Here is a 16,422-nt window from a genome sequence, read left to right on the forward strand (position 1 = left end):
TTTCTCTACACACAATTTTAAAATTGCAAAGTTCCACAAAAATGGACTGAAGGAGGCTTGTATGCAATACTAATGCTTAATGTACTTAATGCTTTGCAACACACACATACACTTACGTAAGTATTTACAACTTAATGTTATCAAAAGTGGTTACGGATGTGTATTTTAGACTTCCTTGTTTTAGGTTTCCTTAGAAGAAGGAAAATAAGATTTGCTGATTGATTAAAAAAATAATCAGAGAAAAAGTGGACATTACCTCTGGCAATTCCTAGTGGTGGTACTTGGTCTTTTTTATCTTAACAAAACCAGAAATATTCTCTAGCTGAGCTGACTGGTCAATGCAGATTTAACTAATTTTGATGTGATCAACAAAAGCAGTTTGCAAACACTAGGCAGTTTATTTGGAGAGTGCTTCTCTTGATCTGTGATAAAACCTACAAATAGCTAATGGGAAAGGAAATGAGTACTGCTTGTGAAATAGTATTTTTCTGGTGTGAAACGCTTAATGCAAAATGTTCAAGTGTCAGAACCACACACGCACACAATATTAGAGATGCATGAAAATTTTAATAGACCTGCAAAATTCAATTATTTACAGTCTAATTTGTATGAGCAGTGTGAAAGCTTAAAGTGTTGGGATGGAAGGGAGGTTGGTGGGGGGTTTATTTAAATTTTTAAAATAAATCAGAAGTTGAGAGATATTTCTGACTCACCTCAGTTTTTCTTCTGCAGTGCTTTATTTTCAGTTTATTTAATCCTCTAAGTTAATGAACTAAGTTAGTGAGAATATTCTACTGCACATGCTGTTTCTAAATTCCATGTACAAAATTTTACTGTTTTCTAAGAAATGGCTTAATGGACCCATTATGAGAGCACTTCTCTTTCAGTTTACTAAATGTTCACTTGACCTGGCATCAAATAAATAATCAATACAAAAGTTTTCAGTTAAAGTAACTTTTAAAATTAAATGGTAGCTTCTCATGGATTCTTTTTAGTTCTAGTCCACAATACTAAAAGAAAAAAGTTATGACAGCCACAGAATGTCACCATCTTATATGCATTGAAAACAAATATTTCACCTGATTTTCATCAACATAGATAGCTGAAGCTGTGACTGTCATTTAGACTTGAATTAGCAATCCAGGTTTCTCAACTATGGATTTAATAGATGATCTCGTATATAAAATAAAACTCAATCACATTTTCATATGCCATTTAGAGTTAAGAGCATAACAAGCGCCTTCCCTCTTTGCATACAGACATCACCAGAATGGACACGGAATGCAGTAGGTTTTTTTTTTCCACCTCAGTCACAAAAAAATTCAACAAATGTTGTCCTGTCTAGTACCCACCTGCACTCTAGTCCATACAAGGTACTGATAATCTGTATTTAACTTAAGAAAACATATGACTGCTCAAGTAATTGTTCATGTATTCTCACTTCAGTAAGTTACCACTTTATTTGGAAAGAATGCCACTTAATATCCTCTACAGCATCACCCATGAATTTAACTCCTGTCCCCAGTACTGTCAAGTTAAGAGTCCACCTATAGTGGCATAGATGTTTCAAGCGTTTAACAAAATAAAAGCTCAATTTCTTTTGAAATATATAAGTAAATGACTGTTTTCATGATATAATTTCCTTTCTTCCAAGAGATAAATTATGAAATTTGTAGTTAAGACAATGCAGAGTGATCATGACTACTCAGCAAACTTTAGCAATTCTCACACATGCACTAAACATCAAAACCAAAATTAAACATAATGTGATAGACTGAAGAGTTAAAGAAGCCACAGACAAATATAAACCTAAGTTAGCAAATGGCAGATATTTTTAAGACTTTTCTAAAAATAAGCTATCTATGGAGTATATTTTTTGCCATGAAATCACCCTAGGATAACAGCTTCGACTAATAAGAATTTGTAATCTACTAGTGAAATTCCTGAGATGTGTCTATATCCTGTAGCAAGAGCGTGAAAGCTAGAGAGAGTGGTAAGCACTTCACTCAAGGGTCAAAGAACTAACATCTCTGTAGCTCAGGACATCTTTTTGATGAATGTGAAACAGCTGGAATAAATATATCAAGGGTAACAATTGTGATCCCATGGTACATCCAGCTGCTGCAAAAATAAACCTGGGGGGAAAAAAGAAAGAGTAAAAAAACCCCATACATCACACAATCCCACTGTTTCTGTGTAAGTCCTTTTAAAATACAGGACTCTTTGCAAACTCTGGTCAAAAATGAACGTAGAGATTAATTTGTTAAAAGCAAAACCAGTTTAAAAAACATTAAAAAAAATAAATCAAGGAATCATTGCTTTATTTAAATAGCAGTATTTTTATCTTCAGTGATTCTTCTCCAGACTTGCTAGTGAGAAAGTTATTTTAAAAATAAACAAAGACTCATAACAATCCTGTTAATACTTTATTAGTGTAATTTTTTAGCTTTCTATTGGACAGAACATAAATGCAAACTCCAAAAAAAAATTCAGAGTCCTCTGCCATTCAGTAGAAGTGACCATGGCAGCCTGTTTCATGTTCATTCTTTGTTACAGAAACGAGAGGAAGGGGAAGGGAGGGGAAAAGCATCAATAGAACAATTAGGCACACAGCTGACACACTGTACAATGATATGCACAAGTAATTTATAACAGTTCTATTTATGAGATGTGTTCTTCAGATTCTTCCTTTGTAATATATGAGCTTCGCTCAGGTGAGCAAAGATCATTGAGAACAAAGGAATTAACAAAAGAGTAACAAATAAGACTTTTAAAACAAGTCCTTAAATAAACTAACGCAACAACAGAATGCAAAAATTGTTCAGCTGAGAAGACATGTTTAACCTAGACTTCAGAACATTAAAAATTCATTTATTTTACAGCTATTCAAATACACATCCATTAAATGAAAATATTGCACAAAATTAAAATTTAGATTGTGGAATTTATATAGTTTTATTTTGGTACACATTCTGGTAGAACTTAAAATTTACTGTTTAGTTCTAGCAAACACCAGCAGCACAAGCTTGAGGATGAACCAAATGAAAAATTGCTCATTTTCTCTTAAAAATAATTAAGGCTAAAAAACAAGTGCATTTGTTGACAATGGCACAATTTTCAGCGGCCAGTCACAGCACCCAAAGGCCAGGAGATACATCCAGACACTTAGGTGCTGTATATTAACATTCAGTTTTGGAAACTTTCTAGGATAATAGGCTGCACGGGTTGACAGGGTAGGTATTTTAAATCATCGACAGGAAAACCATTTAAATGAAGATACATACAAACTCAATTTAACAGAAAGAATTCATTTCTGATGGTTCTTGCCAGCCAACAGGCACCACTGAATTAGAAATATTCCGTAATTAAATACAGAAGACTAAACTTCAATACATATATACATATGCACACATGCGTATATAAATGTGTGTATAGGTATATGTATGTAATAAATTCATTAGGTAAAACAAATAAAAAGCACGTTGTCTTATATTCAGTTCACATTCCTAGAGATATTATTTTACTTTTGCACAGAAATGTACCAGAAAATTTAAAAAAAAAAAAAATCCCAAATTTGTATATTATCACTATCCTCTTGAAATTTTTCATGGTACCTATAGGTAGATAAAAGGTTCCACAGATTTGACAAAACAGTATTTGAACTTCCCACTTTCATACTGAATAACAAATCGGTGACTTAAAAGACATAAATTAGATTTGGTAGGATTAATGAGATATTTACTTTATCACCAAGAACAACTGCTGAACAATCTGTCATCAGTCAGATATCAGTTATGCTTGAGCACCCTGACATTAGAGGAAGGTATAGGCATGTAAACAATAGGAGCTGGCTATGTTGTTTACTTCACACAGAACTCAAGGATTTTGTTAAATTCAAAAGCATTTAACCATCACACTTTTACAGAATCTGCAGAGAGGAAGGGAGAGGGGTTCTTACATATTTACGAAGTTGTCTTCCTAAGGATTACAAAAGAAAGGGATTTAATTTACAGCATTTAGTTCTGCAATAAAGAAAAAAACAAGTGCACTTGAGCCCATGCATACTGTATGAGAATGTTAACAGTACAATATGATCATCATTAAGTAGTATGATAAAAGGCTACATTTCATTAATAGAGTCCATGAGAAAAAATGATCTATATAGAGGCTTCAGTCAATTTAACTAGGTCCTTTGAGAGCCTTCTATCTTCTCTTAGAATGCTTTCATAAAAGGTCTATGTTCCTCTCTCACATAAAAGGACCATTTGTTCCCATTAAGACACAAATTACTACAAGGATCCTTGGGATCCTTGGTCCATAGCTGTATCTTACCCTGTGTTTAGCATTCAGGAAAAAAAGGGACTCTATAAGATTACTTTCTGTTCACTCAAGATAGTGATGGTCAAACAGCTGGGGACTATGAAAAAGAAAACACAAACTGAGATATGCTGTGGCCAAACAACATTTGTTATTACTGTATTTTTAATTGGACAGAACTTCTTCACTGAAACTAAACAGATGGATGTGGGGCCTTGATGTCAAATTTGTATTAAAATTTTACACTATGCAAAAAATAAAAAAATTATTTAAAAAAATATTGTAGTTTTATCTCCTTTTTATTTTCATATATACACTGATATGCGTTCAGAAATTTCCAAGTGTTTGCATATGACAAATGAAATCTTTAACCTGTGAGGAACCAACTAATTCTAACATTTTTCCATATGAGGCTTACACACTAAAAGGCAAGGAATCTTCCAATTAAGTAGGACATAGTCTTTTACATCCCAAAAGTGTTCCAGATTTTAATGGGGAGTTGTGTGTAAACTGTGTCTTAGTGCAATTTCCTCAGCTTCTAACACAACATCCATCCTCTTTGAAACATATACCCCCTTCCTTCTACAACTATCAACTTGACATATGTTCATATAGACCAATTGAACATAAATATGATGCTCCTTCTCCACTGAAGTTACATGCAAAATGTATGCCAGGTGCTGTAAGAGCAGCATATGGCCCTTAAAGCTACAGAATACTCAGAATAAAGGGTTTGTTTCTACTGCACCTCTGCCTTTACTAAAACCCCCATTAGATATAATGTTAGTTTAATTTTTGAAACATGAAAGGTGACATAAATGTGGCATAAAAGCCAATTACCTCAACCTTCCTTTAATAAATGTACTTCTATGATGGGGCTATAGCTATTTCTCCCTTCTCCTATGAACCTACTATTCCAGAGACTGCTTTTCCTGTTAGCTCAGCCTTTACAGGAATGTTAAAATAGCCCTACAGAGCCTCAACAGTCTTCATGTAGAACAATTCCACCTGACTCTCACACATTGCACTATCTCCCAGTGCCAAAACACCCTTTTCTTTAATTGTATCACCATAGTTGTGCTTTACTTGAACAGTCTGGCACTTTTCACTGCTGGCAAAACATCGACTCAGGAACGGAAGGGATCAGCATTCTTGTATATTGGGCCAGTTTTCTTCTCAATGTTGCATGAAGACGCACCAAATCATTTAAGACACACAAACCTTTCTGGTAGTGGTTGAATTACAAGTGAAGATGAGAAGATCCACAGGTCTTACAGATGCATTAATAATCTAATATGTGACACTAGAAGACTGGTGCAGAAATGACAGCATGTGAGTTTGAAGCCCCAGAGAATATGCCCAAGTAATTAGTCCTGGACAAACATACACCAGCTTAATAGGTTTGAAGTGTCACCTTTTCTGTAAAGAAGGCGCTTGAGTAGAGTGTAGTCTCTGCTTATATCTCTGCATCTGCTTTGACCGTGAATGCAGTTTGTTGAAGAGCTCAGGGAATTTATTTTGTGGAAATAAGGTTTCTAGGAATCTCTCCAGAAACACGTACACCATTCTCTTATTCAGTTGACTATGCTGGAACATTTCAAAGACCCGAAGAATGCCTTTCCGCGTAGTCTCAGCGCCTATGATGTGCTTCAGTTCATCTACAAAAATAGTAGTTAGCCAGAAGTTTAAACCAAATTCTACATATTAACAAACTTTAACTGAATGTTAAGTCTTTCAAACTATGTAGCCTGAAATTTGAAATCACAGTGCTTTTATTATACACAGTGTGATTAAACTAAAAGTTGTCTTACAGCAGAAAGGATTTCTGAAAATTATTTCATTTTTACCCTATATACATGAAAACCATGTTAGTTTACAAGAAATTATACTGTATTGGAATATATTTCACACACTAAACTTAAATCCTCTAGTGGAGCTAAATACTGGGTTGGGTCTAAGAGAATTACAGTTGCAAATTCACAGTATATGTGAAAATGTCCAATGCTTTAATAATCAGAAATCTTTTGATTTAAATACAGTTCATATGTTCAGTATTTCTTTTCGATACTTGAAACAATCAAGAAGAATATTGACATTAATTTCAGTAACAACATATAGTGAGGATTATTAGGCTTCAATCCCAGAATCACTCACCTGGCATTACTTCCAGTAATTTGGTCTTCCCTGCCACTCTTGTTCTCATTCTAATAGCTTTGTCCCTTCGTGGAACAGTCTCTGCTAAAATGCCGTTGGGCCAAAAAGCATCTCTGTAACAAAAGCAAATCTGTCAAAATACATTAACATTTTATCAAGTGAAAGGCTCTTTCAAATCCCTCAAAGGAACCTCATAAAATAAATACAAGAAAGTAATTTGCACACAACCTAACATACACTTCACATATTAGAAGAGGAAAAAGAAAAGGCGAAGAAGAAATCAAAAGCAAGTAGTACAACACACTCAACCTATTAGTAAACCATATACTTTTTTGTAATCCGATGACATAAAATTGTAATAAAATATTACACACCAAAACCATTCAAATACCATATAATTCTTACATAAAATAGACCTAAGCACTACACTGAATAAAAAGTGTACTTTCTTACTTGGTTTAATTAAAGAATATCAGAATACTCATAAAGTATGACCCTTTGGTGAATACACCACCCTACTTTATGACTTTCACCCCAACAAAAAAAAAACAAACCAGCAAACTATAGGGAAAAAAAATGGTGGGTAACTCTTTCTCAACAACAATGTAGAGGTCATTAAGACTTCTAGGAAATTGAAAGACAGAGCCTTTGATACTTTCAAATTCAAACTTCAGTTCTGTTGTACCTACTCAATGTGAAATGTATTATCTTAGAACTAGGGCTCTTTTAGTACTAATTCTTTGCCTTTAAAAGCAAGGCATGTACATGCCTTCATCAATCCAAACAAGAGACTATATCCAGTAGGGATGAATGATGAAATTCCTAAGTATACCCATATTCTAACTCTTCTAGACTGGTTAACAAGTTTTTAAGGTAGAGGAGAAAACTCAAAAAAACTCTTCTTCATGTGACAATTACTTTCTCTCACTTAACACAGGTAAAAAGCAGTGTGTGATTTGTATGATCCAATTGGTCTTCTTTGGAGTGATAATAATTTCCTCATGTAAGAAGAATAGGAAGGATACACAGATATTAGACATCAATTGGCAAGTACTTCACATTTAACATCTATGATAAAAGACATACCTGAAGCGTTTCACTGCATCTGCTACTTGCTCAGGAGACGTCATCCAATCAACATGATCAACTATTTTTCTAAAATCAAAGCAACAAAGACCCTCATTTAATTTTTAGAACAGAGAACATATAAATGAAGCACTTTGAAGAGCACTCTAGGACAGACAAACTAAAATGTCAACTTTCTCAAATTTCATAACTAGGTTCTATGATAGGCAAGGCAAACAGTGATTCTCAAAATAAAATCTAAGCTGACTGATCACTCCCTAAAGGTGAAGCTTTTTCCTTTTTCAGTAAGTGTATGATGATGAAGCTGGCTGGAAAAAATGATGTTGCATCTCCCATCAGCATTAGATAACTGGTTTGCTCGTAGAGCACTCCTCTTCATGGAGCACTCAAAGTTCAGCTTCTGGAAGCAAAGGACCTATTCAGAACCTCAAAATATCATACTTATGTATGCAGCTACCTCATAGCCCTTAATAGGAGATACAGACTGATCATTCATCAGACCTTCCTTCATCAGCACATACACACAGTTCTATATCCAACTCTAGGATGCTTACAGAAATGATATATCACCATAATCCTGGGACTGTTTCCCTAACCACAATTTTAGTTTTCTAAGAAATAAAAAACCACAATTTTGCTGCAGAATGCCATTAAATCCCAAGAACTTGCCAGTACTAGGTATGACTGCTGAAGCAGATGAAGCCATGAGTATCTAGAATGACTCCAAATGCAGAAGCAAAACAGTACTGCAGCCATCTCTCCAATAAGGAAGCAGCATGCTGTGCACAAACTCTGCTACTTATTCTACAATCTGGAAACAGTAAAAAGTATTCAGAGTCATTCAACAGGGCAGCATTTTCTTGGAAGCACAGGTTTCAAGGTAGTTGTCACCTGGCCAAGAGGCATTATTTGAGAAAGACCAAGTGCCATTTTATTACATGGTTACATCCCTACTGGTACCACAAGTCCATACGTTTAACAGTGATGATGAAAATGTCACAAATATACTTGTGAAGGGTAAAAAGTAATGATACAGCTAGGAATATCATGAAAAAAAGTAATAGGAAACTACTTCTCACCTGCTAGAAATTAAGTTTTTGATTTGTGGCACTAAATCCAAAGCGACAATGCAGTCCTAAATCTGCACCTAGAATTTTTTTTGTTCTATATTTTTTTTATATTTCAGAAACAAATTATTAAAAGGGCAATCCTGGAAACTGCGTACCTCTAAGCTGAAGGCAAGAAACATTACTTATTTAGCATTATTAACTGACTTTACATTTGCATGAATGAGGGTACACGTGAATTACAGAGCAAACGGAGGGGGCAGAACAGACCCCATAACAGTCTTTTCCTTGCCCCCTTGCATCTTTTAAAGTGTGAGAGCAGAAACTTAACACAGCAACTCAGTATAGTTCACATAATTTGATAGTGCCAGTGTATCATTTGTAGCATGAAAGAGATGTAAGCAGAAACAGTGCCAAAAGTAATAAATAATATTTTTAACAAAAAGTGTAGTGTAAAACACAAGGCAAAAAGTATTAAGTGATGTTCGCAGAAATTTGAATTCTTGTTGGTACGTGAAAGCTCTTTTGTAAGTTCTCCAGCATATAAGAGCTACTAGAATTTGTCTTTTAGCGATGTTTTGTGTTTATCTCCATTTTGCACCACATTTGTACTTGGTTTATTGATCCTCTTCAAAGGGGAATACATGTAGATTTAAACCACAATAATTTAGTGATACCAAGAAGGATTTATAGACACAGACTACATAGTTTCACTCACACAACTATTCAATATAAGAAAAAGCAGTACCTATTAATTGTGTCACCATATGTTGCTCTAATAAGTTGCTGAAGCAGATTTTTTATATTTCTTCTTAACCACTGATTTCTTTCCTTTAAATCAAAGACTTCATCCATAAGAAGGAGCATTACTCTCAGTGGAATATTGTCATCCACCTGACCACCAAGAAAAAAAAAAAATCTGTAAACTTTTATTTCAGTTCAAGAAAGCTACAGTTTTAGTAGCTATTTAACAGGTCAAATGCCTCAGTATAAGCACAACAATCTGAAATGTTCCCTAAATCATCTGTAACACCATTAATAGCAAAGGAAGATTGAAAACCAAAGATAAACTCATATACACTGAATTTTTATAATAAGAAGAAATAGTTATTTCAAAAGTCAACAGTTATCAAAAAAGTTGAGTAAAATTAATACATGTCCTAGAGAGAGAGCTGGTTCCTAACCTCTTCCTTTGGTTGCCATGCTTTCAACTCTGGAAAGAGCTGAACATGAAAACTCTGGAAAGAGCTTTTTTTTTCTGTAGCATCATTTTCTTATGGATGCTAAAAACAATGACATTTTATTGCAATGAAGTGCCTTTTTTTTAGGTATTGTTCTAACCTGCATAGCTATCAAGTGGTTTGATGCTTGGAGATTAAGAAAAGGATCGTAATTTTATTATTTAATAGATGACGTTACACAGATTAGCTTACAAAAAACACATTAGTATTATTATTTTGGTGGACCACACAAGTACATCTTTAGATACACCTGGAACACAGACAGTGGGTTCATAACCTAGCTGGAGATTGTACAGATCCATAGCTCACTTTTACAGTACTGCTTCTGAATGTAAAATTCCATTCCAATTGCCATATTTTTGTCTAACGTAGTGACTGGAAGTTGTGAGTAACGCATCTTAGAAGAGAAGTTGAGAGTTGAAAGGTTTTAAAATATCTGAAATCTGCCTTTAAGTAACATTTGATATGTTAACTTAGAAACTATCAAGAACTGTAGCTTCTAATCAGAAGATCAATGAAATACCTATAGAGAAGCTGCTCATATACTTCAATTATATTATTTTGTTTTGCCTGTGCAAAACAAAAGTTCCAGGAGTATCAAAGATGTTTAATTCCAACTGTAATGACAAACTTGGGGATAGTCTTATTTAGTGAAAAATAATGCGGAAAAAGAAAATCCAGAAGAACTCAAGGCTATGTTAGCTGAGGAAAAATACATCTACCAAGCCTTCACAGCAGTTATGTACAGGAACACAAACTGAAATGTTGGATGTGACCAAAGAACTCAAAACATGAAGGGTAGAGCAGGTGCAGATTTACGACCATAGCAAATTGCATACAATCACTGGTAATCTTATGGCTTTTCTGTCCTACTTAGAGATAAAAGGTTTTTTCCCAACTGTTTGCACATATATGATCAATGTTTCAATCAAAACAATAACAAAATACCATAGCTTATGATAACACCAGGAGCTTAAACTTCATTTTCAAGTTGCTAGTATTACTACTTTACACTAAAAGTTTATTATTCAGAAACACATTCTGAAGGTTGCTTCACAATAACATAGCAAACACTTCTTTTGATCCACTAAACAAATGCTCTTTAAAAGGTCCCATCACAAATTGGATCCACAAAATGTCAGCTGAAATTATGCTAAGTCTGGTAACAGACTATCTTTAACAGAAAGAAATTGGAGGAAGGAGTGAAAAAAACACAGAAGCAGTCGTATGTACACTCTCACAGTTCTTCCACGTTGTGCAAACCATTTCAGTACTAAAAAAGATGTTAATTTTACAAGTATGTAAGTTTCCTTTTATAAATTTAAGAACTCTTTGTAATAGTAATGTCAGAAAACAATAAAAAGTATAGTTTAATATAGAATTAGTAACTCATTCCTTTGGTTTCAGAGGAGTCAACTTTGAAAGGACAAATGTCAGACTCACGTTGTCATCAATTGGCGCTGCAACACGGCAGTGGTCAGGATCTGAATAGGTTTTCTGGATCAGAGGTGGCACCTATAATAAAAAAGATTATGTTTATGAAGGAAAAAATACTTTGGAGTATGAATAAATCAGATAAATTTTCATAAGCAATTTGGTTATGAAAATAAAACATTTTGGTCAAAAGTCCAAAAGATAAATATACAGCAGTCCTTTCACTTCCAAAACCAAAAATTAAACCTGTAGATATTCTCCTATAGCTATTAAAGTTATCAACATCTTTGAGACAATCCACATAATTTCTCAAGTGTCCAGTGCTTCAACTGAAACCCACCTAAAAACTCATATGAGGCTGATACTGCTTCTGGTATTTCCTATTGATCTTAAGTCCTGCCTAGTCACAGACTTCCCCGTGAGTATAACTGCAGATATACTGTTGGTCACACACCAGGGAAGTTACCAGCAATGAGAAAGTCCAGAGACAGTCATTTTATCCCACGAGAATTTAAAAAACCAAAAACAAAACAAAAAAAGCCCACCAACCGCCCCCAGCTACTGATTTATTATTCCCTTTCATGGTTTAAGGGTTAACTCACTCATCTCAGCTGCTGTTTTACATCTGCCACATCTAACTGCTTTGGTAACACAAAATGGGACAATCCCTGACCAGACCTCAAAGCTACACACAGAAAGAGGAAGACAATAGAAACAAAGGGAAGATGAACATGTTATGAAGATTACTTCTAGACGGCATGCCATGCTACCATTCCCCACCTCTAAGCTATTATATTTTAGAAATGCAAGAGATGAGGAAAGATGGCTGGAAAAACAGAAAGAAAATTTAATTTAAATCAGAATTCAGCAAGGAGTAAGCAGAAAAGAGGCTATCTCCCTATTCTAAGTTTCAAAATATATGGTGAATTCCATGAATGCAGCAGATGCAGGAAATTAGCTTTATGAGAATGGTTCATTAAAAAAATATGAAAATAAGTGAATCTCATGTCCTTCTCAACTGGCTGCATTGAATCAAGTGAAGATCACTGTAACAGTGTGTAGATGTCATCTTAAAAGAATTTACTTAATAACAAAGAGAACTCCATATCTGTAGCATAATGACTGCTGAACCTTATTAAAAAGGTGCAGGTAAAAAACAGATTGGTTTTCTGTTTAATGACTTGACTCTACAGTATATAACATTGGCTTAAGTGAGTCAATAGTGAATCTTCTATTAATTTACTTGTATGTATTAAGTACCAGTATTTTCTTACCTTGAAAAATGATTGCTTTATGTCTTGTCCCAATCTCTCTGACATTTTACCCATGTTGTCTGACATTTTAGTCATTCCCTCTGCCAGGCTGTCAGGGATAGACTTGACTGCGTTTGATACGTTTCTCATAGAGTTACGCAGTGGGTTTACAAATGTGTCCATCTGAAGGGGAAGATGTTTAACCAGAATTGCATAATCTACGAGGGCACCAGTATATTAAAACACTATGAGAAGTATCACACCGTTCCAGAGAACAATAATATAAAAGAAAACTCAAATTATTTAACTTCATTACAGAATGCAGAATAAAGTTTTAGCTTCACTTCCATCTGTATTTCTCATTCCTTACAGCCCTACTGTAGCTATCTACATCTTTCAACAGATGTTTTCCTGAGTCATTTCCACTTCCCATCCCTTGGTTTTTCTTAGCTTGAATTTATTTTCCTTTTCTTCTCCATTCAATACCATTTCTCCCTTCCAAGCTTTCTACTTCCAGATGTTTCACTTCTGCTTTCAACTCTTCATCTTTGAAACATGCCTCTTTTAAACAGCACTGGAGTAATACGTTTCAGTATCACAGCAATTATAATTAAAAACATAAAGTAGTTCCATAGAAACTGTTACAATTTTTCTTTCAGTATATACTCTAAATTCAGTCCAAAAAAGACACAAATATTAGTGTGATGCCCTTAAAAAAAGTTAAGCTATAAGGAGTCTCATAAGCTGGAAATCACATCTTACTCAGCCATTACATAAACCTTGATAAATATTTAACAGTCTCACTGTTAAATATTTAAGCAATACAGGTAGAACAACAACTTGAAGTGACAACAGTGTCACAGATGCTTTTTATACCAAAATCACTAAAAGTTTAGAAATTACTGCATTTGCAAAGCAGATGCCCACACAAACTGGTCAATTGCACAGAGAATCACTTGTCTAAAGAGAGTTCTGGTGGCTTAACAAAGAGGATGCACAGCCCAGAGCTCTGAATTTGACCAATGACTCTGGATGGTTACAACACCTAAGTACATAACAGGTGCTTTTGAAGGGAAGCACAAATCTTTTGGGCTGAAGAGTGAAAAGCATGGTAACAGCAGCAAATACAGAGTAAAGAGCTGAAAAAAGAAACCAGAAGGAATGAGACTACAAAAAAAATAAATCACAGATGTCTGACAGAAAGCAACTTGCAACAAACACACTTGTCATCTTGGTGTTCAGTCCAATATGAAAATTTTATTTCCTTATCAGACCAAAAGAATTTACTTATTATAAAAATGTTAATTTTTGGTTCCACAGGTCCTTCGATACCTTGCCACTCAAAAGTATTAAAGCAACTCACTTGCAAGCTGCTTTCGAAGTGCTATATATATCAATTCAACTTGTTTGTTTAATGCAATCATTGCACAAACAAATGCTCTGTTGACAGTGCAAAACATTCTTACCTTCCGCGCAAAATCCCCCTTCCCTTTGCTGTAGGCTTTATTCTCCAGGAAGTCATACACATAATGGGCTAAGGCTGGAGAAGCTTTCATCATTTCAGGATTTAACAAGAGCTGAGTAAAATAAGTTTTAAAAGTTATTTTAATAAATAATGAACAAGACACAATCAAAGACACTGCATCTTGCAATGTATTTTTTTCATTCATTCCTCAATTTTATTCCAACATTACATTCTCAAGACTGAAGCAATGGGCTTCTTGGTAATTCCCATAATTTTAACCCCTATGTTCATTATGGCATCTCACAGAAAAATACACACCTTTATGAACACTCAAACTGTCATTTAACAATATTTTACTCATCTTCATTATTTACTGTTAATGTGTCCATTGAGTTGGTCAACAGACTTTAATGCAAAATGACCAGGAAGTCCCTATGAAGTAAGACAACTGAATTCCTTTACTTGGGCTGACACAGGCCTTATGTGAAAGAAGGAGCTGCGTGGTTTCCTACACCACCAAAGTGGGTGCCACAGAAATCCATATGCAACAGCACAAGAGAAAGTGACCACAGAGACATGTGTTAATGAAGAAAGTCGGTGGTGTAAAGCTCAAAATCAACACAGCTGGAACCTCACCAGATCAGAAAAGTTGCGACAGAACTGGCTGAGAATAAACCAAAACAGCAAAGAAAAGGCAAACCTATTAGACAATATCAAGTTCTTATGATATATTTATTAAGGACTGTATACCACCTACAACACACTTTTTTTTTTTTTTAATAATTCCAACCAAGCACAGAGCCAAAAAAAGTAACAGCTTACCTGCAAATAAGCATTTAAATCTTTTTTCCTCTTTTCCAAAAATTCTCTGTCCATATTGTTAAATGTTTTTTTGCCAGGAAGTTTCAGTATATTTGCAAGGTTTTCAAACTAGAAAAAAAGAGAAGATTTTTTTTGTTCCGTTTTCAAGAGTTTCAAATCTCCATATAAGGTCATTACATTCATCTATTCAACCATAAAGCATCTGAAAAAAACATTTCTGCATCATGCCTGGCACCCAGAAGCCTCGGAGAAGCCAAAATGAAAGGTACACTGTCAACAAATGTATGAAAACTCCCAGGAGATTATCAAGGGCAAAATTTAATTTCTGAACTCACATGTGATATTCACTTTTGACATACAGACTCATACAGTGTGCAAAAGGCTTAGGTTTAAGATTTATCATTATTATTTGGGCTGAAGTTACTAGAGCTACGAGATTACACCAAGGGAACTTGTAAATCTTTCTAAAATCTCTTCCCTTTCCTATCCTGATCAAGCCTACAAAGAATTATTAAGATTTCAACCTTGGAGACATGCCAGCACCCAGCTTACACATAGCTTATCTCCAGGTAATGACAGTGATTGGCACTGGTTTGACATATTCCAGTTTTGCAGAAAGAATGGCAGTTCTGGGGAAGCAGCAGGGAAAGAAGAGGCCCTAATACTTTAGAAGGCTGAATATAATTGGCACAATGCACAAAAATAAAAAAGTGATAAGAACAAAGATTGAAGAATCAGGAGTATCCACATCCAGACTTCCTGTAATTAATAAATATTATTCTTAAGGTGGTAAAGAGAGAAACACAGGGTGTCTAGGCTTTAAGAAACAACCTGAAACAGATTGCATCCTTTTCTCTCCAGAAAAGACCACAAAATTACAGTTTTAATAAGATGGATTCCATTCAGTTCCTGCAAGATATCTTCCTGCATCATTAAACTTTGTAAGGTTACAAAGCTCATATAAAATTTATGGTCTGCAGGAAGCACCAAAAAATAACTCCTTCCAACTTCACAAATCCCATTCCCTTGCAAGTAGGTCATGTGGGAAAATAACTGAACAGAAGATGGTCTAGTTTTTAATTGGAGACTTATATCTAAGCAGAAGCAAGGTAAGCAATTAACAGTCTCTATTTTAAATACAGGTATCTACTCCAAATGACTGACTAAAATCACTGGTGTGAATCTATTCAGTACTTCAAGGAAAAAAACTCATATGGATTCTATACACAGCTAACTCCAGTTCCATTTTGGATCAACTATCTGTTTTCTCTGAAGAACCTAAACAATCCCTGCCCTTCCTATTAAATCAATATTCTAACCCTTACCCTTAACATGTCAATAAAAATGTCTCAGACAAGCACATAAGACAGTAAGGATGTCTATTTTATTGTCAAGATAAAGCAAAACTGTTGGAAGTTTTGCTACAGAGAATCACAAGAATTTGCCTACTTTTTGCAATCTTAGTGTTCTAGGATAATGTTTCTATTCTCTGGAAATTCAATGAAATCAGATTTAGCAAAAACAAACATTGAGTCTTCATATTTTGAACATTTTCGCTTTTGCCATTTCTTTCTAGTCATTTG

At 34.6% G+C, this 16,422-nt stretch overlaps 1 protein-coding gene across 2 annotated transcripts in view; it reads right to left on the minus strand.

The window, feature by feature from the left end:
• Positions 1-2,413: 2,413 nt before the first annotated feature.
• The window catches only part of SNX13 (sorting nexin 13), a 67,046-nt gene continuing 53,037 nt past the window's right edge, over positions 2,414-16,422 (minus strand). For both annotated transcript variants that reach the window (XM_027684649.1, XM_027684648.1), the window contains exons 19-26: positions 14,840-14,947; positions 14,019-14,129; positions 12,574-12,735; positions 11,309-11,380; positions 9,373-9,518; positions 7,558-7,626; positions 6,472-6,584; positions 2,414-5,975 (exon numbers count right to left, since the gene is read on the minus strand). In XM_027684649.1, the coding sequence (XP_027540450.1) occupies positions 5,728-5,975; positions 6,472-6,584; positions 7,558-7,626; positions 9,373-9,518; positions 11,309-11,380; positions 12,574-12,735; positions 14,019-14,129; positions 14,840-14,947 (1,029 nt within the window). In that variant the 3' untranslated portion in view covers positions 2,414-5,727. The remainder of the gene's footprint in view (positions 5,976-6,471; positions 6,585-7,557; positions 7,627-9,372; positions 9,519-11,308; positions 11,381-12,573; positions 12,736-14,018; positions 14,130-14,839; positions 14,948-16,422) is intronic.

This window comes from Neopelma chrysocephalum, unplaced genomic scaffold (genome assembly GCF_003984885.1).
Source record: "Neopelma chrysocephalum unplaced genomic scaffold, ASM398488v2 Primary Assembly neopelma1_67, whole genome shotgun sequence".
NCBI classification, from domain to species: domain Eukaryota; kingdom Metazoa; phylum Chordata; class Aves; order Passeriformes; family Pipridae; genus Neopelma; species Neopelma chrysocephalum.